We start from the raw sequence: 25,868 nt of genomic DNA on the forward strand, positions 1-25,868 counted from the left end.
TATTATTATTATTAATGCATTAGGTGTGTATATAGGTATATAATAAATTATTATAATAAAGTGGTTTATACATGCATGTACATTATAATATATTAATGTATAAAGTAATACAACAATATCAATGTATATATAATAAACCAGTATATCACTGTTATTATATATATTATATGTATAATACATACGTATCATATATTACGATTATTTTATATTTTATAATTATAATTACTGTATTTTTAATATTATTTTTATTATTAGTATTTATCATTATTATCGTTATCGTTATTTCACTACAACACTTGCTGTTGCCTGACTACTAGTGGCCCGCCTGCACCACCGCTGCCGCCCCTGTTCAACAGCATCTGATCCACAGCCACGTTGATCTTCTTCTGAGGTATCTGTTTCTGTTGGACCGAATGATGCTGCTGCTGCTGCTGCTGATGGTGATGTGGATGCTGATGGTGATTTTTCGTACCGTTGGCATTTTTTTTGTCCTGTTGGCCGGCTACCGATGCCGGTGTCGCCGAAGTTGTCGCTCCTCCGGATCCCGCGGTCGGCGTTGTCGCGGTGACCGTCGACGAAGCCGGCAACGAGCCGCTGTTGGACGTCGCCGTGGACGTCGTAGTCACGTCGCTCAGGTCCGGGTTGGGGTTGTTTTTCGTCGGCAAAGTCTGTTCGCGACAACCCGTGCCGGCCGCCAGCAGTTCCCGTTCCTTGGTGTTGCGCCACTTCATCCGACGGTTTTGGAACCATATCTTTACCTGTACACAGAACGAAATACATTTTCAGCCAGGAAATTTACGCCCGAACCCTCCGTCCCTCACCCACCGCCCGAGGATTCATATCGTTTATGAGAAAATAACGAAATCAACCTTATAACAATTTCAAACTTGAATGTCCCATCACACACGTAGACAATATTATATGATCACTGTCCCAATATTATATAATGAAACTAAATTAAATTCAAATCCAAGTAACTTAATGATATTATCGGCGGTCAATCTTTATTATACCGGAGGTAATCCGTTTACCGTTTTGAAAAATATATTCTTTACACAATTTTAAATCTTAAAAAAACAACGTTTTTCTAGAAAAATATATTTTCCACTATTTTCTACCATCATCATTTTTTAATTGTCTTACTTTTTTAACGAAAATATGCATTTATAATTCCTTATTCCAAAGCATATTACTTCCATGTATAAAAATCAAATTTTGGACGCGCGAGTAGCTTATGAATTACGAGTATTATATAAACGTTTTGATGAGCGGAGTATAGTAATATGATATAAGAATTACCCATATTCTTTGCAAAGGATACAAGTGTAATATGTTGGCACATTACTTTGTTCATTTTAACTCAGATACTTAAACATTGTAAGTATTATAACTAATAAACTATACTTGTCCAAAATTTGATTTGTATAGACCAAAATATCCCGAATAATATTCTGCTTATATTAAAATGAAATAAAACATGTATGTTGTCATTCAAAACAAAACAAAACTCAAGAAATTAAACTATAAAAAAAAGTGAAAATTTTGTTTTTTAATGAATTAAAATTATGCAAAAGAAAAATTTTCAAAAATATTAGTGCTTTACATTAAATGTATCACTCCGACCTCCGTACTCGTATATCATGCACTGAGATTAATTAATCTTAATTTTAATCTTTAGTCTTAGCTCAAGGTTTATGCAACTATAACAATAGTTAAGTAAAATGAAATATGATTACAGTTTATAAGATAAGTGGGTATACTTTTTCATAGTTTATATAGACGACATTGATGTACTCAGCTCACGTCATTAAACGATTTACAATAATCGTGTATATTTTACCATAATATGTTTTATAGGTATTGACTTATGTTATACAAGCGCATTATTGATTTTCTAATTATTAGGGAGTTTGAACAATGAACAATCTAAGCAATTGAGAAACTTGACTTCCTACACGCGCCCCGACTGTTCGTAGTATAAAAACATTATTTAAAAGTTACATGATGCAGCGCATTTTTGTATTTTCCATCCTCCGACTAATATAAAATAAATATTTATACTTTAAAGTGACCTTTACTTACAATTTATTATATCGTATATTTGTATATTATATTGTCGTCTATGCGATGAGTACCTATCAAGTTCCAAACCGTCCAAGACGGTTGTTGGTAAAAACGGCACAATTTTATTCGCCGTAAATACTTATATTCATTTGTATATATTTGCTTTTATTGAATTTTAAATTTTGTTTATATTTAAAATTTAAAAAGGTAGGATTCGTTACAAACTCTCGAAAACAATTTTGAGTGGGATTAAAACCCATCTTGTTTTGTAAATGTTTACTCCCTCCCTCCTCTCATCACTACTCAATGATTTACATTATGTGCATACGTGGAGTTCTATAATAGTGTGTATGTATAACTTATCCAAAAAAGATATAGGATATTAGGATTTGTTGTTGTTATCAATGTATTGAACAAGTTTCAAATACGCTATTTATTTTAACACATTGTTCGTTTTAAAAGCACAATAAGTATCAACTGGCACCTACATATTTTTTTAAAAAAGACTTATAGTGTGTGCCTAAATCTATTAAATATTAATTGTCATCTAATATAAATAATATTATCACAATCAAAAAGTATCTCTTGATTTATTTCCAAACTTAAAATTAATTTTATAATTGTAACTGTAAGATCAATACTTAATCGTTTCATTCCAAAGTCATAATAGTTATACTTATAGTCGCCGTAAGTATACTAGTGATGGGTCTGTTTTTAAAGTATTTGTTTAAGTAAGATAAACATAATTTAGCCTTGTGAAAATATAGGGCGTATCTTTTAGTGTCGTTTAATTTAATAATTAGTTTTCGTAGTGCTCGACTTGGCAAAATTTAAGTAGAGGGACTCTGTTAACTTTAAAATAAAGAGCGTCCCCATCACTTTTTAAATGTTATTGAACTGTGGGGACTACGCCCTCACACCCCCTAATACGCTTTTTAAAACATAAAAATATTTATTAATTATCAATTTAAAAAAAATTACTGTAAATACTATATTGTATATTACAGTTATACCTTATAAAATGTAACAACAAACTTAAAAGTAACACTAAATATAAAATTTTAATAAGTTACTGAGGATCTGAGTACTATTGACTACTTGTTTCATCTGTTTTTTAAAAATGAAAATATATCACTTTGTGATTTCTTTTTTTCAACCATCGTATCAACACAAAAACAGTTGTATATTTTTACATAACATAAGATAACAAATATCAATTAATTAAGGTACTATTCAAGTAGTAGAAAATAAGACAGTTTAGACTTATAAAATTAAATTTAAAAATAATAATCTTTAAATCTATATGATAATTGATATTAAAAATTAGTAAATAATGATAACAGTGGTAACTGATAATATATTATATAAGTTATCACGGTCTGTAAGTTATGAAATATGATTAAAGATAATTATCTATGGTGAGAAAAATTATGATGTTAACATGTGCATTTTGATAAAATTGCAGAATGATGCAGCGTCCCGTATGTTCCCCTTAAAAATATAAGTATAGAGGTACGCTAAAATTTCTGAAAAATTAGTTGGGGTACTCCATCACCCTGCGTCCTCCCCAAGTCGAGCATTGAATTTTCGATAATTTGTTACATCCAATATTACAATAAAATTGTTTACAATATAAATCACACAACTCTAGCATTATATTACTTAAATTGTTTTTCTGTTCATATAAATCGTCTATATTTTTATACAAACTAATACAATTATATTTTTTGTTATACAGTAATTTGCATTTGCTTGTGGCTATAGACAATGTTCGCAAGCATAATTTTATTTTTTTCAATGTTGATCATCATCATTTTGTAAGTACATAAGCATATACTTACACTAATTTAGATATACAGATAATGCTTGAGTAGGTAACTCAAGTTAAAAGATATGAAAAGAATTTTAACTTATCGAAAATTTTAGACTACAAAATTTGCGTGTTGAATAAATTATAATAAAGGACGTTCAAACTATTTCTCACATTATAAAATACTGTTCAATAAGATAATAAAACAGCAATTAGAAGAACATTACCATTTACCAATGCAATTACAAACGCCATCGAATTGATCTGAATTTATAAACCGACTTTTCATTCATACTTGTTTTCATTATTATTATTATTCTTATTATTATTTATTATCGATATCATTAGTGTCATTATTATTTTTAACAGATTATTATTTATCTCTCATTTTTTTTTCTTAGTATGTTTATTTTATAATATATTATATTCATTAGTTATCCATATGAATACACGAATAAAGATGTAAATAAATGCTATTTTAGGAATAAGGTAATTTTCACCGTAAAAGAAATATACTAATTTAAATAAAGTTTATTTAGAACTTAATACGGTATAATACGACATAGGAGTACTCATCATGTTTCGTTTATATGTAATACATTTTTTCTAAGATAACTATGTCATAGGTAATTTAATATTTATCATATCCTTTAAACTTCCACTTAACTTACATCCATTTAACTTTCTAGACTTTGTATTAACTTTTGAATATTTGTACACAGTTATAGAGTCAATAATTATTTTCTAAAATAGTGAAATTACTATACGAAAATTTATGAAAACCATATACGGTGTACCACGACACTGCGTTAAAATAACAATAATTTTTTCACAGAACAAGAATTATTAGTTATTACTATAGAACATTTTATAAATCTATAGAGCTAGAACGCAAACGTTTGTACTCATATAAAAGTACCTATATGACTACTCGTATATTATAAATGTCAAGTTTAACCATTAAATAGTTTAAATTTAACAAAATACCTACTGACCACAACAATTATGACAATGATTGGTCAATTCGACTCTTTACTTATATTATATTATAATTAATAATATTTGTGCACGCACAGACTAATAATAATTGAGTAAAATATTTTCTTTGATGCTTTAATAATTAAATTATTCTCAAGGAAAAATAAACACATATTCATAGTTAAAAAATTTAATGACTGAAGCAATACATAGATTTCTGACAAGAAATCTTCACTTTGCCAAAAATAAATGTTTAGTTGAATAATATTATAGTATTATACATAGGTACTAAATAAAATATTACTAACTGTTTTATAGAAAATAAATAAAACGTATAAATGTTTATTTTATATTACCTGTGAATCTTTTAACGATAACTTGTCGGCCAATCGCTTTCTATCCGGTTTGCTGATGTACTTTTGCACCTGAAACCGACGTTCCAAGCCCTTTCGTTGCGCATCAGAGAACACGGCCCGTCGCATCATGCCTCTCCGTGGTTTTCCCCTGTTATTTCCACCGACCACTACTCCGTTCATCACGTTCAAAGTGTTGTTGTTGGTGCTCATTAATAGCATGGTTGTTGCTGACGGGTGATGCTGATGATGATGTAATGGCGTAATTCTATGATGATGTGCATTTGTTCCGGTTATATGTACAGATCCTCCTCCGTTTGCACTGGGTCCCGCACTATAAGGCCACGTGGTAGAAGATGAAAAAGGCGACGGAGGAACAGCAGCCATAGAGTTAGAAGTTCCGTTATTGGAGCTAGAGACTCCATTTGATCGAGATTGCATCATGAGGATTTCATGATGAGTATGAGGATGTTGATGAGCTAAATGATGACGATAATTGTACTGAGGGTGTACTATAGGGAATCTGTTTGTTCCAGAGCCATTAGGTCGTCCTGTACCTAAACATATTTGTAAAAAAAGAAAATACTTATAACCAGTATGATATTAACGTGTCGTTATAAACGATTATTTAATATATTTCCCAAAAACCAAAATTATTAATTTAATTAGCAAAGTTGTAATTATTAACTTAATAAAAAACAATAACACAATTTAAGGTCTAATGTATTTTTAAAGTAAGAAACTAAAAATATGAATTCATATCTACATTTTATATTAGCATCATAAAAAATAAATTTGTTATTATAAAGTTAATCAAATCAACAGCTGTTATTTTTTATGGCAGAAGTTATAATTGGTTTTATGAATTTATTTTGTGTATATTAAATACGATTTAAAGAGTTAAAAAAAAATCCAAGTGCCTATTACAATCCAATTATCTGATAAGGAGCATTTAATTAGGTTATTGTAAGTAGTTCAACAACAGTATTATATGAAGAGATAACACATTTTATTCATTTTTTTTTTTTTTTTTTATAGGATTTATCAATATGTACACGAGACATAACGTTTTCCTTTTTTAAAGTATGTTGACGAGCAGCCTGAGAGAGCGAATAAACTGCAAGTCTGCAAAGCTTCATTTTCCGAAGTATTACTATTGTTTAACCCAACTATTCAGTGTATAAATAAATAATAATAAATAACCACAGTGACGGTGTTAATAATAATATAAGCAGCTACAGCTGTTACCTTCTCATCTTATTATGATTATTACTGCGTTACGTCGACGCCACATTGCAGCAAAGAGCAGGGCGACAATATTCGCTCCGCCAACAGCACGTGTTGCAATAATAATAATAATAATAATAATTTTTATCCTTAAAATAATTCAAGTATTATACGCATTTTAGTCACGGATCTATGATATTATGTGCCGGGCCGCAAAATGTTACATGGCTATCGCCTGTGTTATATAGTAGATGATTTTTAATTATTTATTATTATTATTTTTTATTATTGTATAAAGAAAGGGTCGATGAAATACATATACTATATTATATATGTATGAAAAAAAAAAACAGAAATGCAATCCGGTGCAACAGACGCTAATAACGACAACAACACTAATCGGTGGGCAGTGTGTGCAACTGACTTCAATAGTAAGAAGAATACGACGGAAGGGTCCCTTTTTTGCGGCTGCATTGGATTATTAAATATATTATAATAAGTGAGTGGAAAAGAGAGATGGGAAAACAAGGGTAGTGCTGAGGGTAGTGTGTAGCGCGTGCGTTTGACAGGTTCGCCCAGGGGTTGGCGGCGGCGAATGAGTTTGCTGGCGGTACTGGGGAGGTGTATTAGAACAACAGTGATGTCGGAGCGGAGAGGAGTGGTCGGAATCACAGCACTCGATTACACTGCGCCGGGACGGGGTGAAGTCGGTTATTTCTCTTGTTCGCGCATTCTATATTATTTTCTTTATTTTTCCATTCTTCTCAAATTCGTCTCTATATTTATTATACTCTCTTATACAACTCCCGGGTTCTCGTTATAATTTTATTGATTATTTTATTTATTTGTTTTTCTTTTATAATAGGTAAATCGTATTCGTATGCATGTATATATGTATATATATATTTATTTATTTATACATAAACAGAACAAATATGAAATAATAAATAATACACGGCGATTAGACCAACGATTATGGTCGTTTAAAATGCAATGTCATAATAAAATATATATATATATATATATAATATTATATGATTATACGAATAATAATTGTTGTTAGTTGGTGCTTATATGTATACATCGTTGTGATGCATGTGCTGCCGATGACATTTCAGTCGAACGGAGGTCGACGGCACGTGTCGACCAGTCGCTGTAGACGCGACTGTATACGAGCTTGTGTTTACGACGTACGCGAATGCGTTTAACGATCTATTTTAACGCGTGGTATCATTCGTCAAAAACATTTCCGCGTAGATCGCATATTGCTAGTCTGCTTTTGATTTACTGTGTTCAAACTTTATATCAACGATATAAGTAATGAAATAATAGGTACCTATATATATATATATTTATATAATAATATGTATATCGTGGCCGTAAATACAATAGGGTGTAGGTGGTATAATAATTTTTGAGAGAAATTATTATTGTTAGCAACCGTGCAACATCCGCGTTCACCGCCGCGGCTAACTCTCTCGATTTTATTTTATAATTAATGATTATTATACGAGGCATGTTTTTTGGCACCTCCGAAAGGATCAACCCATTTGAGAAAAACATTTTTCCGGGTCAACGGGAAATTATATTATTATTATTAGTTTTTTATTTTATTTATTTATTTATTTTTTTTTTTTCTGTAAAGTTATACTAACAAACTATACTAACAGAAACAACAAACTTTCTGTTATATATATATATAATATATATGTATAAACTCTATACTACCTACTATATAAATGCCTATATGCCGCCATCGTCGCTGTGCAGCTTTATATGATTCACTATACATCATTAACGGTAAAGATTACAAATTACTTTAAACGAAATTCAAGCGCAATTAATCATTTCGTACGGTCTGACGTTGTGGGCCCAGCAGTAGCTTACACACATATATATATATATTACAATATTATGATATACACATACAGCATAATGGATACGACTGTATTATATTATTATTATTATACTGTTATGTTATAATATAGCAAGTGATTATACGTTGAAATGTTGAACACAATGTATTATAATAATTAATCTCTACATAAGAAATAATTATGATAATGTGCTGTAATTACCGGCAGTAGAGGAAGACGAAATGGACGTATTCGACAGTGCGGTTGAGTTGCAGACATTTGCGCCGCCACCGCCGCCGCCTCCGCCACCAGCACTGTCATTGGCGTTATTCGCCAGACCGCCACCACCGCCGCCGCCGCCGCCGCCGCTGCCGCTCGACGGACCGTTGGACGCCAAATTCGCGGCGGCGGCCAGCGGCAGCAATGCCGAGTTGTGGACACTGCCGTTGGAGCCCGCGTTCGGGTGCGCGGCGTTGGCGGGCCTGCGCGCGATCGGCTTGGCGATGGTCCGGAGAGGTTGCGCCGGTTGCGGTGCCGTGGTCAGCGTGCTGGTGGCGTCCGTCAAGAAGGTACAAGTGGACGGCGGCGTGTTCGATGCGACAGCCGGCAGACAAGACGGCGGAGGCGTCGGCGACGGACTGCCGCAGGTCGCCGGGTGTACTCGGTTTTGGTGTAATTGCTGTTGTTGTCGTTGCTGCTGGTGATGGTGAAGTGCAGCGACTGAAGCGAGATGATGGTGATGGTAAAACATGGAACCTGCGAAAATCGCAACGATGACATACCGTTTGATAAAAAAAATATATGCACTCGAATATGCTCGGGGCCGGCGGAAGGCAGGGGCGACCTGGGCGAAAGCTGAGGGCGGCAATTTTCGTCTAAATACCCATGGGCGGCATTTCAGCTAAAACTTTTGCGATTTTATAATAATTGTGTTGATATTATTAGTTTATTTATATCAGCTGTGTGTTATGTGAAGACCATTTTATATTTTAATTTTATGTTTACGACGAAAATATTATGACTATGAAAATAAATGTTTTTAGATAAATCAATATTATTGCATAATTTGTATCATAATATGATCGTTTAATTTTTTTATTTATTTAGTTTTAATAGGGCGGCATTTATAATTTAGCCCAGGGCGGCAAAATAGCTCGCGCCGGCTCTGAATATACTTATACGTATTCAAAGCACGATTTCAAGTATAGACAGTAGTTCTGGCCCAGAACGATCAACGGATCGTTCCATGTACAGTACTCCCTCGTTTACACGAACTCGACGGGACCGCAAAATGACCGGTTCGTATTAAAAAAATTCGTGTAAACCGATACGTTTAACACGAATTTGTATGCGTTTAGCGTTAAACGATTTATACTTACACGAACGAATTCGAGTTATCAGAGTAGTTTAAATCAAATAGGTACGCCTATTAAAGTACAATAGTACTTATATAATGTACAATAATATAATAGTACAAATTATTACATTATTTTTCGTACGGTTTAATAATCCAACACTAATATTAATAAAATTAGTTCATACTGTAGTAACGAAAAAAATTACAATAAGAAAATATATAAACATAAGATTTCGTTAAATTGTAGAAACATAAATTCAGAAACACACTTTCCAATCATTCATATATATTTTACATTTTTTATTTTATTTTATTTTATTACTTTTATCTATTTAAATTATTAATTACACGTAAATATTAAATACATACTAAATTGTATCGTGCAAACAAGAAATATATTAAAATTATTATTGTACATTGCATTTAAATTTAAAAAAAAAATAACTAACAAAATCAATTTAAAACTGATCGATAGAAAAATTGATTTGAACGAGAGCGATTTGTACCAAACCAGATTGCACAAATATGATGTTTATAATACGTAGGTAATAAGAGGGATAAGATAAGGCAACGATAAAACTACTTACATAATATAGCTGTAATAAAGATTAAATGATATACGAGTAATAAAATAAAAATAGAAAATGGAATTTTTCTGTTCGTGCTAATCAAAAAATGACATTATGGTTTGTAAATTTTGTTCGAGTTTCGTGTTAATCAAAAAATTCGCGTAAACCGAGAAAATAAAGATAAACCTCTCTTAAAGTATATGTATTTTTCGGGACTGAAAAATAGGTTCGTGTTATCCAATTATTTGTGTTAACCGAGTTCGTGTTAACTAGGTACTGTATAATAAAGAGGGTGTGTGATTTTATTTGTATATGTGTTTTTGTTTTTACATTACACAATATACTCTTAAACTAAATAATTAAATAAATAACTAAAGTTTTTAGTTATTAGAGGTAGACAACATTATCCTCAGTGGTGGGTGAGTGTGTGTGTGAATATTTTTATTTTACTTTACTTAAATTTATATGATTCGGTGCCACTGATTCTGGGTCAGTGTCGTTGTCGGATGATTTTGATATTATAATATGGAAATACTATTTCTACGCTGATAATAAGTACTAATTTGTAAATAAATTATATTGTGCATACTGATCGGGTACCATTATACCTACACTGATCGGGTAAACTGTACTGTTATAGATTATCGTGTCTACTTATGCACGATTTTCCGGTATATTCTATTTTTTTATTGCGACATGTGACAACGCAGTGTGTATTATTTCTACATCATAATATAGTGATATAGCGAAGACTGCAAAATAATATAAGTAAGGCCGTTCAAAAAAACTCAAAATGTAAAGCGCATAAAAGCGAAACAAGACTTAAACAACAAATCAATTCCCTGTAACGCGCACAGTTTTCTGCTAGGAAATCTGGAATTTACCATCAAAAGAAAAACTGTTGAGACTTTTCCATGGAGTATTATCTATAGGATTTTATCGAATAAACTAAAATGTGGGTTAGATCACAGAACAAAATTATGTAGGTACTTAAGGAATATGTATTTTGTAAATGTTATGAAAAATATGTAAAACTAAATAAAAACGTAACTAAATTGCTTATGCGTGTTTGGGGGGGGGGATTGGTTTGTTGGCTATTATTACGTTTTATCATTTATGTATCTATTATAAGTTTTCTTCGGCAGTCCTATTTATATTATCTTGTTTTACAGCTAACAAAATTGTCCGAACACAATATTACGCAGTATTAACTTCCGATAGTCGTAATAACAGAACTGAGTTGTCGATTTTTACAGTGAAATTAAAATGGATTACTCTAGTTTTTTATGAACATATTTGACGTTTTTTTAATGAGGAAAATATGAACAGTATTAAACAAAAAGCAATCAATAACCGATAATTAAAGATTTAAAATATCAAATAAATCTAAGCCTAATCTAAAATTGATAAATTTCGATAAACTTACATTCGTTAAAATACCCATGTTATGTAGGTACCTACATGGTATTTCAATACGATCATCTGTTTAGGAGAAAATAGTAATAAACATTACAATTTATAAACAATTATATATTTAATGTCTACTTAATAATATCGATTAAGAACATAATATCAAAACAAAAATAGTTATAAATATTAAAGGAAATCAAATTCAGTCATTATAATAATTGAGTAAATTGTTCTCATGCAAAATAATTATTGCTTATAATGGAATATTATGTAAATACTGTAATGATGAATAAAATATCAAAACAATCAAAATATCTTAGTTAAAGAGTTATGTCCCGACTAAAATGTCAGCACACGAGTTGTGTCCAACTGTTTTATTAAGTTTTAAATATAAGTTATATTTACGAAATTCACGTAACCTGAAAAAATTAAGAGATATTCATGAAACCTAAAAAAAACCAATATACAATTCAGTATTTAGTGCACAACTCGCCTGCAGGCCAAAATATAAACCTCTAAATTTTAAAATGTATTACAGCTCTTTGAGATTTTGAAATTTTCTTATATTATCAATGGTTAAATATCATACTATTTTATAAGCAAATAATTAATTATAAGTACTCGTATATTAACAGATAGGCAATTTCGGCGATTGATTACCATATTTTAAACGAATTTTATTACAATATTATGTACTTAATTACTTATCAAAGATACAAAGAGAGTTTTGTATACTTTGTAAAACTTTTTTTAAGTTTTCACTTTTTAAATTGTACAAATAATGTGCACCTACCTATATATAATTAAATTGAATCACGTACCTAAATATATAAACCCATTTAATCTCTGTAAATCTCTAATTATTTAATAGTGTAAAGTAATTTTACAGGGTTAGTTTCATCCAATGTGTAGTATAGGACGTACAATATAGCAAATAAAATATTTGTAAATGGTCAATATTAAAGTCAATTGTCTTATACTATCAAAATGAAATAGGAGAATATTATTTGTGACTGTTATACTTGATATATGAGTATATAGTTTATTCCTACCTTTTTATATTATGTATATGTATTTTGTACTTGATCCATGACATTCGATAATACAGAAATTTCCAGGAAATAAACATTACATCACTATACACGTCAAACCTTATATTGAAAATATTTAATGGTAACCCCGTGGATATATTTTCATTTTAAATTCTGAATAGAGCGATATTTTACTGGTGTAAAAAAGAAATATGTTATATGAATAATCAAAACATGATACGCATAGGATTGATTTTTGTTTTTTATTTTGAGAATAAAATGCTCTTCAATCTTTTGCTTTGAAAGTGGTTTTGATAAAAAAAATTTTTTAATTATTATTATGATTGACAAAAACAGCGGGAATAAAGCGGAAATATATATTCCGTATACAAATACTAGTTTTTGACAAAATTAATTTTTTTTGTTTTTTATTGTAATTTAAAATTAATGAATAAACGCGGAGATTTCAACCAAATATTCAAATTAACATTTGCTAGACGTTATTAAATTTTTTTAATTTGTTTTTTTTTCGATTTATTTGTAGAAAATGTAAACTTTTTTGTAAATTTTTTTTTGGTTTATGTATTAATACAAATTATAATTAACTATAATTCAATTGTGTGTATCACATTTGTTAATTATATTATGATATAATTTTATTTTTTTAAGATAAAGTACTTCAATGGTCCTAACTATCTATATATACTGATTTCTTCTTGCAGGCGATGGCATGATAACAAGTCCAGCCTATTTAGTTTTAATTAATATTAGAAAATTAATAAAATAACGTATTATAACTTATAAGTATAATGTTATTTCAAACAATTGGTAGTTACAAAATGTAAGTCAAGGAATTCATTTCCTTATCACTCAGTAAATAGGCAGCTGCAAATTAATTACTATCCTTAGAATAAAATGCTAGACTACTCGCAGTATCCTTCGCTTAGAATCAATTACGCAATTATCGTAAAATTAAAATTTAAACACCCTACTCGATGATAACTTAGTATTATTTATCAGAATGCGACTTTTTCGATTTTTAATATTATGTTGTTATAAGCAAGTCAACACTGAGCTTGAATGTTTGAGCACTGCTATGTTTAATGTTAATATATGATATGCATATTGTATAATGTATTATATGCCTCCATGCGATACAGGTACAAATGATAAAATAAATAAAGATGTGTTTCCCTCTAAATACCGCTATTATTAATTAATAATTAACTGAATTCAGCATAAATACAAATCATAATTTTAAGGTAATTAAATTTAATGATTATTCAATTATTAGTTTTAATGAACTTGCACCATTTACAATAACATATTCTTACGTTAGTATAGGTACACATATAAATAACTTATACACTTTATATAATGATTACAATGTATATCTACGTATTATAATGTGTATTTTTCCAAGTAAATTGAATCCATGATTTGCATGTAATATTTTATGCTAATATACTACGTATAGTACCTATTTAGGTAGGTATATATTATTTAAATTATTATTCAATTTTTTACTCAAATAAATATGTAGTACATAAGAATATATTGTGTACCTTAACATTAAATACACACACTTACTAGTATAATAGACCTATGGCATAAATAGAAATGTCAGCGAATCATATTTCGTTTTTCTAGTGTTTACTTTATAATAATCGCGGTGTTTCGCGTCGTTCATGCAGTGTAACTCTATACAAAGATCGATTGACGAACAGCACACACACATATATATATATTATACAATATAGTCAGCTAAACCGTAGTTGAAACATTTTGTATAAGTAGTTTTATGTTACTATTTGTAGGTACTAAAGAGCTACAATAGCGTTATTTCAGCTGTGTTTATATTATGTTGCAAATGTTTCAAGTGAAATAATCGATTTTACATTGCACACAATAGTACGAATGTAACGATGTACATAAAAGTAAACAGAGAAGTGTTTAGTGTTTAGTGTTAATAGTGTTAATAGCTAGATGTGCAGTGTTTACTATTATAGCATATCTTATTATATATCCATGTCATTGACAAAAAATCGTAATAAATAAAAATGACGTAGGTATACATTATAAATGTAAGACTCTTGAACTAAGAAAATTATAATTTTTTATTGTGATATTTAACTAATAAATTAATATTATTGGTTAGTTTTTCAAATAAAGATTTTGCATTTAATTCGTACGTAAATATAACTGTGAATAACTGTGTTACAATAATAATAATAATGATTGTTACAGTTGTTGTGATAAGTTTTTTTTTATTATTATGTATAGAGTGAGATAAATGTGCGAAAAGGGCTGTGAATGACAGCACTAAACGGCTAATGCTATAAATTTGAGAACATGCCACCTTTCCACCCGTTTGGGAATAAGAAAAAATGAAAGTTATAGCAAAAGAAAAAAAAAAGAAGATCGAACACAGTCCCACCCATTATCATCATAATAATAATATACTTCAATATCATTGCACGTACAGACCCTATTTATAATACTAAGCATTCATATTTTTATATTGTTTAAAATAAAAAGCTGTTTAAATGTGAAAATTAAACTATATTATATAATGATATGTATTACGTTGTCGACTATCTACTACAAGAATATCCAAAATAAAGATATTTATATTTTTAACTTTTTTATTTTTATTTTATGCCTTCCCAGTGTAGTAAATTTTTCACTTTACTTACCTATATCAATATTATTAATTATAAATTACAACTATATTATTTATTCAATACCAAAATGTAATATGTTTTATTACCGACGAATTCGTTACGCACAACTTTTACTATTATCATTTTTCGCTGAATCGCTGAATAAGTGGTCGCTATAAAAATAGCAACCACTTATTTTATATTTAACGATATGTTGTCATATTTATTTATCTGTTTGAAAACTATTGTACTCCATTAAAGTTTTTATTACTGTGGTGATGGAAAATTAAACTTACCAGATGGCGACGAAGCGGAAGCTGCAGCGGCCGCCGCTGTAATTCGCAAAAAAGCAGCGGAAGCCAGGTGTTGATTGTGCTGTTGACCAGTGTCATAAATATTTTGTTGGTGTGGCACCATTTTTCCACCGAATCCGAAACCATTGGACCCATTACTTCCATTGCTTCCGGTGCTACAGTTACTACTAGTACTATTGCTTCGCCCATTAGAACATCCTCCGCCACTAAGAATGGCGTTTACACTGAAGTTTAACGACGATACCGGCGTGGTTGACGTTAGAGTAGGTGTTTGAGTTGATGTTTGTTGGGCAGATAGTTGATGTTGATGATTCATAGTTGTTGATAGGTATATCGAAATAGGTGGTGGTTGGGATTGCATTGACTGCATTTGTGAATCTTCTTCTGAAACTTTTAGTGATGCCGATTCTTTATCAGCTGTTAACATTAATGTCAATAAATTAATAAATTTAGTAATACATGTGTTGATGATAAAAAATAAACAAACAATAAAAGGTTTGAAGATTTAAAGGTACATCATGGAAATAAGTAACTACCATTACGAAAATTATACATGGGTATTTAAATATATTTAGTAAAAATTATTTTTTATAACAAAACTACCTAATTATAATTAAAAATAATGTAATATTTTCATTATTTCTTGAAGGTATATGTTCAGTTATTACTAAATTTAAAAATATATGTTGGAAAAAATAGTTACAAAATACCTATAGGTACTACTAAAAGCAATAAGTAATAAATAATAACTATAATAATGCGTATATCTGCCAGATAATCTGATTTTATTGTTTTCTAAATAGGTATATACGGTTAACTTAATATATTGTTAATTTCTATATAAAATAAAATATTAAATTAATATTATATGTTTTAAAATTAAATAATGATTTATAGCTTTCACATGTATCAAACAACAACGTACATGATTTGCAAATCACAATCCATGCTTTAAATTATGAAAATACCTATCAAAAATAGATAGTAAATAAATAACAATTGGGTGTATATGGTTTAATTTTTTTTTTTTTTAAATCCTATTATTGTTTTATAGAAATTAAATGAATCTTTAAAACATAATTAATATTATGAGCTTACTTGTACAGTTGCGCCCAATTCAACAATACGAAACAATTTTTTTTTTTTTTTTTGTTATTTTAAACTAATTAATTAAATTGGTACTTACATATTAATAAATAAAAATTTTCTCGAGTATGATTATAATATACTTAAATCTGTTAATTTTTATACTCATTCATAAATAAACAAATTATGGTGTTAATCGCATAACTATCTTTATAAAATTTTAAAATATTATTGTCTTACTTTCTTCTTTTTCATCATCACTATCACCGCTAACATTAGTACTGATGCTTTCTTTTTTCTTAGCTGTTCTTCTTCTAAAAGGAATTGTGCATTTTCGTCTCTTAATTCTATAGTGTTCTGCATCGAACATTCCGTTAACGTCTTCTTTTTCTTCTTTAACGTCCATTACGGGGGATGATAGTTGTATCTCTTGTGGACTACAACTTCTACTTTTGCTTTCACTGCTGCTACTATTATTACTAGTGTCGTCATTGTCATTATCTTGTTCAACCAGCGGGAGTGATGGAGGAGATATATTTGCTTGCACGTCACTAGCATCACCCGAACAAGATATAAGTAAATTGTGTATGAGAAATGATGTAGAGGACCGTGATCGAACGCTGCTGGTACACCACCGGCCATTTCCGGTATTCCGTTGCCGTCTTTGATGCTGTTGTTGACAATCTTCGATATTATCCCCATTTTTCAATTCGTTATTTTTATTTGGCGATTGATTATCAATTGTAAATGCGGTAGAAGTAGTATTCTCCATTAAATTAGTTTTATAAAAACCAAATGTATGAAATACCAATAAATATATCTATATAGAAAATGATTTTAAATTTATTTTAGTAATGAATATACATCGAAGGTAAGACTATTTGATGATCAAAGATGCTGTTACCACCGTAAGAATCGCGTGCCAATACTTTTGTTTCGCAACATTTTCACACGTATTTCACAATATAATATAAAATAATATATATTTATATATATATATTATATAACGGTGGCTAATATATACCATTGTAAGATAATAAAAAATAAATAATAATAAATAAAAAACCTTTTTATTTTATTCTTCTGGTGCATAAGGAACATCCAACATTATCCTTAATTGCATGATACACATTTATTCACCACACTGGAAAACTATTAACTGCACAGCTACTAACAGTAAACTCTATAATACATAATTATACACACAACAACTCTATTATTATTAGTATTATTATTATTAAAATTATTTTTCTTGTTATTATCAATAATGTTAAAATATTATATATATGATAATACAACAACGGCGGCTGATTTCGCACTGATTATGACACTGGCGGTAAACGGCGGTGGTCTTCTCTCGGCCTTAATGTTTTTGGCCACCACCATCATTGTTTTTCCTCTCAGTCAACTTACTCCTGCATCCCCTTTAAGCAATAGAAGGGGATGAAGTGGATGCCAACGGGTAGAGTGAGATGAGGGATGCTGTACTGACGATAATTGTCGAGTATGGTCGGCCATTGCTGCTATTGCTCCTATGGGCGTGCCTCGAGAGAGCAGGCGTCACGCCCAGGTTACCTCCGCCAAGCTGCAGTTAGCTACCCCACGTCCCACAGTGGAAAACGAATGACGATAATAGCAAGAGAAAAAATGACGGCCTTTAATAATAATAATGAGATAATACCACCGAGTGTAAATATAAGGTACCTAATCGATTTAAGTATTTGGGGTAAAAAAAAAAATCACTTCATTGTATAGTTTATGTATTTATTATAGGTATAATACATCTTACAAAAACAAAAACTTGAACTAACAATCATATTGTAAATTATAATTTTATTTGTACATATAAGTATAATATGTAATATATTTATACATAATTTATATAAATGGAAAAAATATAATATTATATAGATATATTATGTTTTAAACCAATCAAAACTAACATTAAACAAATAAGAAAATATACGTGTAGCTTGAATGTACGCGAGCTCCTCATAAACTCCAAAAGAATAAATTTTATCCATAATTTACAACCTACATTATAAAATATAGTGATTTGTTTTTGTCCCAATAGAAAGTGTGTATACTATGAATTTTTATAAAACAAAACGAGAAAAATATTTTTTTGACATAAATATTATTATACTCTATTTGGTTGAAAAATATTGAATCAACGTTCTGTCGTACATTGCCCTTCGGCTTTTCTCGAATGTCAGCTCGACTGCTGGCTGGCAGCGAAAAGACCGTACATGACAAAAAAAAAAAAAAATAAAATAAAAAATACGATGGGATTGCATATTAGAATAGAGATTTAGAATAGAAAACTGAGGAATATGGGGATAGAAGATTACGCTGCTGTTTTTGACGCTATGAAAAAGAGTATGGAAGGGGAAAACCGATAAACGACAGTAAATGGGCAAAAAGAGGGTGGTAGAGGTTAGGGAAAAGAGCAATAGCTGTATACTAAAATATAGTGTGTGCGCATGACGGCAATATATATAATGTACATTTATATTTTATACATGTATATAGCCGTATATGTGTATATGACTATATAAGCGTGTTGTATATTGTGTGTAGTGTAGTATTTAATATTTATGTTGAACAATTTATAATAATAATAAATTACACGATTTGATACATGCACGTGGTGATAAAAATAATTATGTACTTAATAAATTAAAACTGTTCAAGCTATTGAATAATAATTATCCTAAAAAGTTTGAAGTTCCTACATTAAATTAATACCACAAGAATAAATAAAAAACACAATAAGTAGATCTACAGATTTTATCATTTCTAAAAATACCGCGTTCAATTTGTCAGTGTTAATTTTTTTAAATTAGTTTCTTCTTAAAACCATTAGTTTACTAAAATCTTATATTTTCAAAACATGTTTATTATCAATTTTTAAAACTACATGATTTAATAAATTAAATCGTATTATATAAAGTCGGTTAAAATTTTAAATTGTAGAATAATGTTATAAAAAACGATAAACTACATAATACATGGCTACTTTTTGAATAAGTTTTTAATTAACTAACTATATAAATTCTAAACGTTAAAAGTTTTTGATAAAACGACTGAAAAAGTATTAAAATATTTTTGAACTCGCCTTTTTGTTTATCGAACTAACTTTCTCATTTTAAATACTTCTTTATCCGAAATTTAACAACCCATAAATTATAAAAATACCCAACAGTATAATATAATAGGTATATAATAAATAATAATGTATTAATTATATAGTTATTCACATCAGTAGGCTTATAAAAAATAAACACATATAATATATATATTAAATCTGTAGAATTGGCGTAAGTGTAAATTACGTATAAATGTACTTACACTAGTCACGTTATAAACTATCATATCTAAATACCTAATAGGTTCAGACTAGACACCTAAATTTCAGTCTAGTTCATCGTGACACTTGGGTGACAGGCAATGGACTTATAAAATACATTAAAAAACGATGTAGTCACTGTCATCATAATACTATACAAAAATAATTTATTTATTGTTATTAAATTATTATTATTATTATTATATCATCTAAGGTAGATACAAAATTAAAATAATATAAGTTATAAGTTTTTATAAACAAAGCAAAGATTATGTTCTCATATTACATTTCTTTTTTTCATTGTTTTACCATATAATTTGTATTACATAATAATTATGAATTAAAAGTTAACATCAAATAAACTTATAACTAAAAATTCAAATTTGTTTTCAGATTTATTACTGCTTCACTAGATCAATCGGTTAGTTTAGTAAAAAACACGTCAAAATGGTCATGTTTTGTATGTGTTAGACAAAGATAGAAACAGTCGGTATCAAATCCTCTCTTAAAAAATTAATTATAAAAAAAATGTGGCATGACTAAGTTTTTTTCTGGCAAGGCCCGAAAAAACAGAATACACATACAAGTTCAATCAAACTATATTGATTAAGGTATATTATTTTTATTTTTAAAAATAAGATTAAATTAGTTGAGTTTATTTCACCAAAAAAAAATTTCAAAATTTAGAAATTATTATAAAATAATATTAATAAAAATCCATATAACATGCTATTATTTTTTTTTGGAACTAAATACCAAAAATAATAATTCATATATTTTTAATGTCTCTGCATACTTCCGTATCTATTCAAAACTCATTCAAAACAAATCGTTGTCCACCTCAATATCACTATTGCCGTTTGCTAGGTCATACGAGATATTTTATTGTTGTAAACTTCGTTGCATTAAACGTGATGAAAATCATTTGTTGGATAAGTGCTCAAAAGATCATAATCTCCCAACCAAATGTGCTCTTTGACCAAAGACATCCACAGCATCCTATAAAAATTGTACTACTTATAAAAAGCTAGCTGCAACATTCAAAAATCCAAAAAAGATAAAACGTCTTCTCTCAATCCCAAGACTAGTTGATCTCTCTCAATCTAAAAACCCTTGCAGTTCCACCTATAAACATATATATGCCAATATTGCAGCCTACTGACTACAAAAAGCCTTAAATGATAATATTATCAGCATGATATTTATCAACGAATTTAAAAGCATTATTAATTTGCTAATGAAATTATTTACGTTCGTATTAAATAAATATATTTAAGCTAATATAACTATATACTCTCTAGTTATTGTACAACTATTAATTCAGTACTAGATATTACTATGGTTTTTGTCAAACATTAACCACTTCGGTTTATGTAATTTTCTTCATAAAAGTGTTATTATATTCATGAAAAAATATTATGTCTATTATTAGTACTTTCTATTTACTGTAATTATTACTTTATTGCTTTAAATTGTAATGTATAATAATTATTATGTTATGTTAAATATTTTTCAATTGTTTAAACTAATGGTTTTACATCAAGTTTACCGAATAAATATTTATATACATAGTAGGTTAAACAAAATTCCGTTAAAAACATTAAGGCCGTTGTAAGAAGCGTATTTATTTCGTGTTTATTTAATATGAGCACAATAATTATTAATATAATGTTATTTTACATATTTTTTGCAAATTAACTAGCAAATCAATATTTACATACAAATCATTTATGTTTATTCATAGTTTTTATTCTTATAATTAGTTAAAATATTTTGAAAAAATTTTAAACGTAATTATTATAAATAATATCGTAAGTTTTAAAGTATATACTCCCTAGGATTAATATGTTTTGAAAAATAAAAAATAACTAAATTTATTTGAGAAAAGTTATTATATTTATCGTTTAAATATCCGACTTTGTCATAATTTGAACTTAAAATACTCATAAAAATTAACGTGATCTTACGCTACATTTATTTTTTAAGGATCTCTTTCTAAGTATATTATAAATGATAAAATCAAAATCATATAAATTCTAACTGTAAACTATTAAATTAGTAAAGTTTTATAACTCATATGAATTTTGTTAAAATGTTAAAAATTGTGATCATATATTTTCAATATGTTTTTATTGCTTTAAAATAATTTAAGATAAACATTTTTACTCAATTTTTAGGTTTTTGACTTTTTACCGACCAAAATAAATTTAATCATAAATTTAAAAAAAAAATTAAAACGTCACATATTGAAAAATAATTTAAAAGAACCTAAAATATTTTTGAAAACTGTATTAAGCTATTAGAATATACTTATAGGTATGGACCAACTTTTTATGAAAATTGCACGTTTACTAATTTTGAATCATGTATAATAATATGATAAAATTGATTTTATTTGGCCGCCTACTCACCAAAGTAATAACTGTAATTAATCTATTGGTACCAGAAATCAAGATTGAAGCTTTTTTACTGGTTCAAAAAGATAATGTTAAATTTTTAAGAACACTAGCTTATTTTTTTTTTTAAACATACATGATAATAGTTAAACTAATATGTTCATTGCTCCTCTCTGAATTTAAAATCTTATTTTGACATGTATACGTATGTCGTAGGCCTTATGGAAAATTTGTCTTTTTGTAAAATACTAGGCTCTGTGCGATGATAAGCTTATTGCAGATAGACAAACAGCAGTTAGGTCTTTTCAAAACTACAACTATTATAATACAATAAGTAATAACTTTAGTGTAACTTAATATTTGTATAAAAAAAAAAATAACAAAAGAACTATAATGTATAAGCTGTATAAGTGGATACCTATTATATTTATTTAGTGACGTTATTTATTATTGTACAGTTGTTTACTATTATATTACCAATTCTGCTTATTTATTTAAAAAATGTATTACTAATGTCATTAAATGGCCAACAAAAAAGAAAATGTATCAATAAATGTATGTTTACTTATCGAGTACGTTACCCGAGCGTGACCTATTGTACTCACGTTCACTTCGTCGCTCCTGAATTATACCCCAACACATATCATTTTTCTTTAGGAAAAATCTGTCTCATTGAATTCTCAAACCAGCATATTATATACGTCATCATCAGTTGTCTAACTCTGGGTATTCCGTTCACAAGTAATTATTTTATATTTAACATATTATATTAAATTTAAATGTACAATACACACGCGCGTAGCTCGCTTAAGTAATGAGTTCCTGGCACTGCACTATTGATAACCTTTGGACCCCAACCAGATTAGCTGTCTCGAAACCAGCGTGCTATTTCCCCAATTAAAATCGTTAATAATATAAACAAGGCAATTCTAAATGAAGATAAACGCTCATCGTCTACATCCTCCCCCCCCCCCCCTCCTGGCTGAGTCTTCCTCGACAACTAATATCAAGAAATCAAAACTATTTGTGACACTAAACCACTACGAAGCCCTTATCGCAGAAGATGAAGATCCAAATATCAATAGACGATAATGATATAGAGTTTAGATCTCGATAACCATCATGGCGTAACTCCCATTCAGGGGCAATTTCATACCACACATAATACACCAAAGACTATTTCATCTCTACCCATATTTTTCAAAGGCATCCTTGATTACATATGATTATGAAATAGTATTAGAGAACTAATTGGCCCAATTTTACCCGCTCCTATAATACCAAACAACCCATATATAAGCTGACAACGTTTATTCAACAAACAGCATTGTCCTCCTCTATGTCTACTGTCACCTTCCACATTTTGTCAGAACCATTATCTCGAAAAAAAATAAAAAATCGCGTTACGTGGTAAAAAGACTAAATATCCTTTTGACAAACGATTATTTAATCACTTAACAAACAAACTCAAAAGAATCTTAGTTAAAATCAAATCTGATCATTTAACAAAGCATCTCGTATCTCTATCTACCGCCGACAGTTCACTATGGCAAAAATACCAGAAAAATTATCCACTCACAATGCCCAATTCCCTCTTTAAGACAAATCGACGGGTTGTGGATTATCAGTGATATAGTAAGAGCAAACACATTTCGTCATCGCTAACATTCAAATTTTCAACCAGTTACACCTAGCTACAAAATAGAATGCTCGTTACCAATAACAATCGACACAAACAGCTTCGTCTCCTTCTTACGTCCAAGCATGTCACACTGCATAATAAAATTCTTCTCTACAAGCTACTCCTCAAACCTGTCTGGTCCTACAGTATTCAACTCTGGAGGTCAGCCAAAGTCTCAAACATAAGCAGAATCCAAACCTACCTATCCAAATACCTCCAGCAGATAACCAAGACTTCGTTTTATGTATCGAATAATACTCTTCATAGAAACTTCCTCATCCCGACAGTTAAAAAATATAACCAAAACACTATAAAAACGTGTCTACCTTAAACTATCAAACACCATCGATCACCCAAAAACTTTTTTCCTACCCAATCCTAGATAGCAAACTTTTAGATTTAACTGGTGCTGAGACTTGCTAGTTGGTTAACCACTAAAACTCTAGTCATGAAATATTATTATTTATTATTGAATAGTTTCTTTGATCAAGACAATCAAACCCTCTTTTTTATCCGTTCATCCGTTGTACTTATTGTAAAACTAATTACCTATACAAATTGTAAAAATTAAAAATACGTATGAAAAAAAATATATTTACTTATTGTTACATGTTTTTTTTTCCGTGGCATTTTGAGCTACACAGTACATTATTTTTTTCGACAAACACTTCTATTTATTTGGCAAAAACATTATAAGCCTGCCTTCCAAATAATCAAATAATGAATGTCTCTTTGTGACTACTATAATAGTCTGTCTGAAATAAACTTAAAAAACAGCCGGCTGTTTAGAAAAATAATAAGTAGACAAAAATCCTAATTGTCTATATGACCTATGGTATACATACGTAAATAACAAAAATAAATAAATTAACCGTTCAAATAACAGTCTCACATAATTATTAATAAAACGTAACAAAGAGATAAACGCGAACTAATGATAAATAATTGTGCCTGTAATCTGTATTAATTTAAAATAAAGGACTTATTAAATTCTATAATATTCATACAATACTTAAAACTAATTCTTTAACATATTAATATATTATTAAATCATAAATTATGAGTTGAAACTAAAAATTTAATTAATATATAGGTATATTATAGGCTATTGGCTATATACATATTATATACCATATAGTGTTATCATAGATTATTTAATATAAACAATAAACAATTATTTTTTTTATTATAACTAGTCTATATAGTACATACTCGTATTAAATATATTATTTGACTACGATATGACACCATGTATATATACTAGAATGAATAATAAAAAATATTTTATTTTTATTACCAACTTAATATTTACGCATAAAAATAAAATTATAATTTAAGTACTTATTTACACTTTAGAAACATGGCTATATCTTGATATATCAGGTACCTATACATAATAGGAAGCAAATGAGTTAATGATATAATATTATGTCGTAAAAGGCAAAAACAATTTATAGAAAAATTTATTTTTATTTATAATTTACTATTTTTTCTTATAATAATAAATTAATACACTAAATCAATAACCCTATGGTATAGGCCAGTAGGTATTAAAAAATTTAATTATTTTATTATTAAATTCTTGAAATGTTAATAGAATTATTAAAAATTATTGTACGAGTAGATCATTTTATTGCGCAGTATTATAATACAAATTATACTGTAGGTACATACGATTATTGCTGTTAATTTATACTTCATTTGTACTTATTTATGTTTTACAT

General features: G+C 28.9%; 1 protein-coding gene across 2 annotated transcripts; it reads right to left on the bottom strand.

The window, feature by feature from the left end:
- Nucleotides 1-233: 233 nt before the first annotated feature.
- On the bottom strand, nucleotides 234-18,114 carry LOC112595176 (homeobox protein 2-like). 2 transcript variants are annotated; one of them, XM_025340291.1, is made up of 6 exons: nucleotides 17,785-18,113; nucleotides 16,959-17,538; nucleotides 15,615-16,049; nucleotides 8,511-9,044; nucleotides 5,209-5,762; nucleotides 234-758 (listed from the first exon to the last, which is right to left on the bottom strand). In XM_025340291.1, the coding sequence occupies exons 2-6, from the start codon at nucleotides 17,488-17,490 to the stop codon at nucleotides 288-290; spliced, it is 2,526 nt and encodes an 841-aa protein (XP_025196076.1). In that variant the 5' UTR covers nucleotides 17,491-17,538; nucleotides 17,785-18,113; the 3' UTR covers nucleotides 234-287. The 2 variants fall into 2 exon arrangements, with proteins under 2 accessions (XP_025196076.1, XP_025196078.1); XM_025340293.1 differs by having other exon boundaries at nucleotides 15,615-16,022; nucleotides 16,959-18,114.
- Between the last annotated feature and the right edge of the window lie 7,754 nt (nucleotides 18,115-25,868).

Source organism: Melanaphis sacchari, unplaced genomic scaffold, assembly GCF_002803265.2.
Source record: "Melanaphis sacchari strain LSU unplaced genomic scaffold, SCAv2.0 Contig25_pilon_pilon, whole genome shotgun sequence".
NCBI classification, from domain to species: domain Eukaryota; kingdom Metazoa; phylum Arthropoda; class Insecta; order Hemiptera; family Aphididae; genus Melanaphis; species Melanaphis sacchari.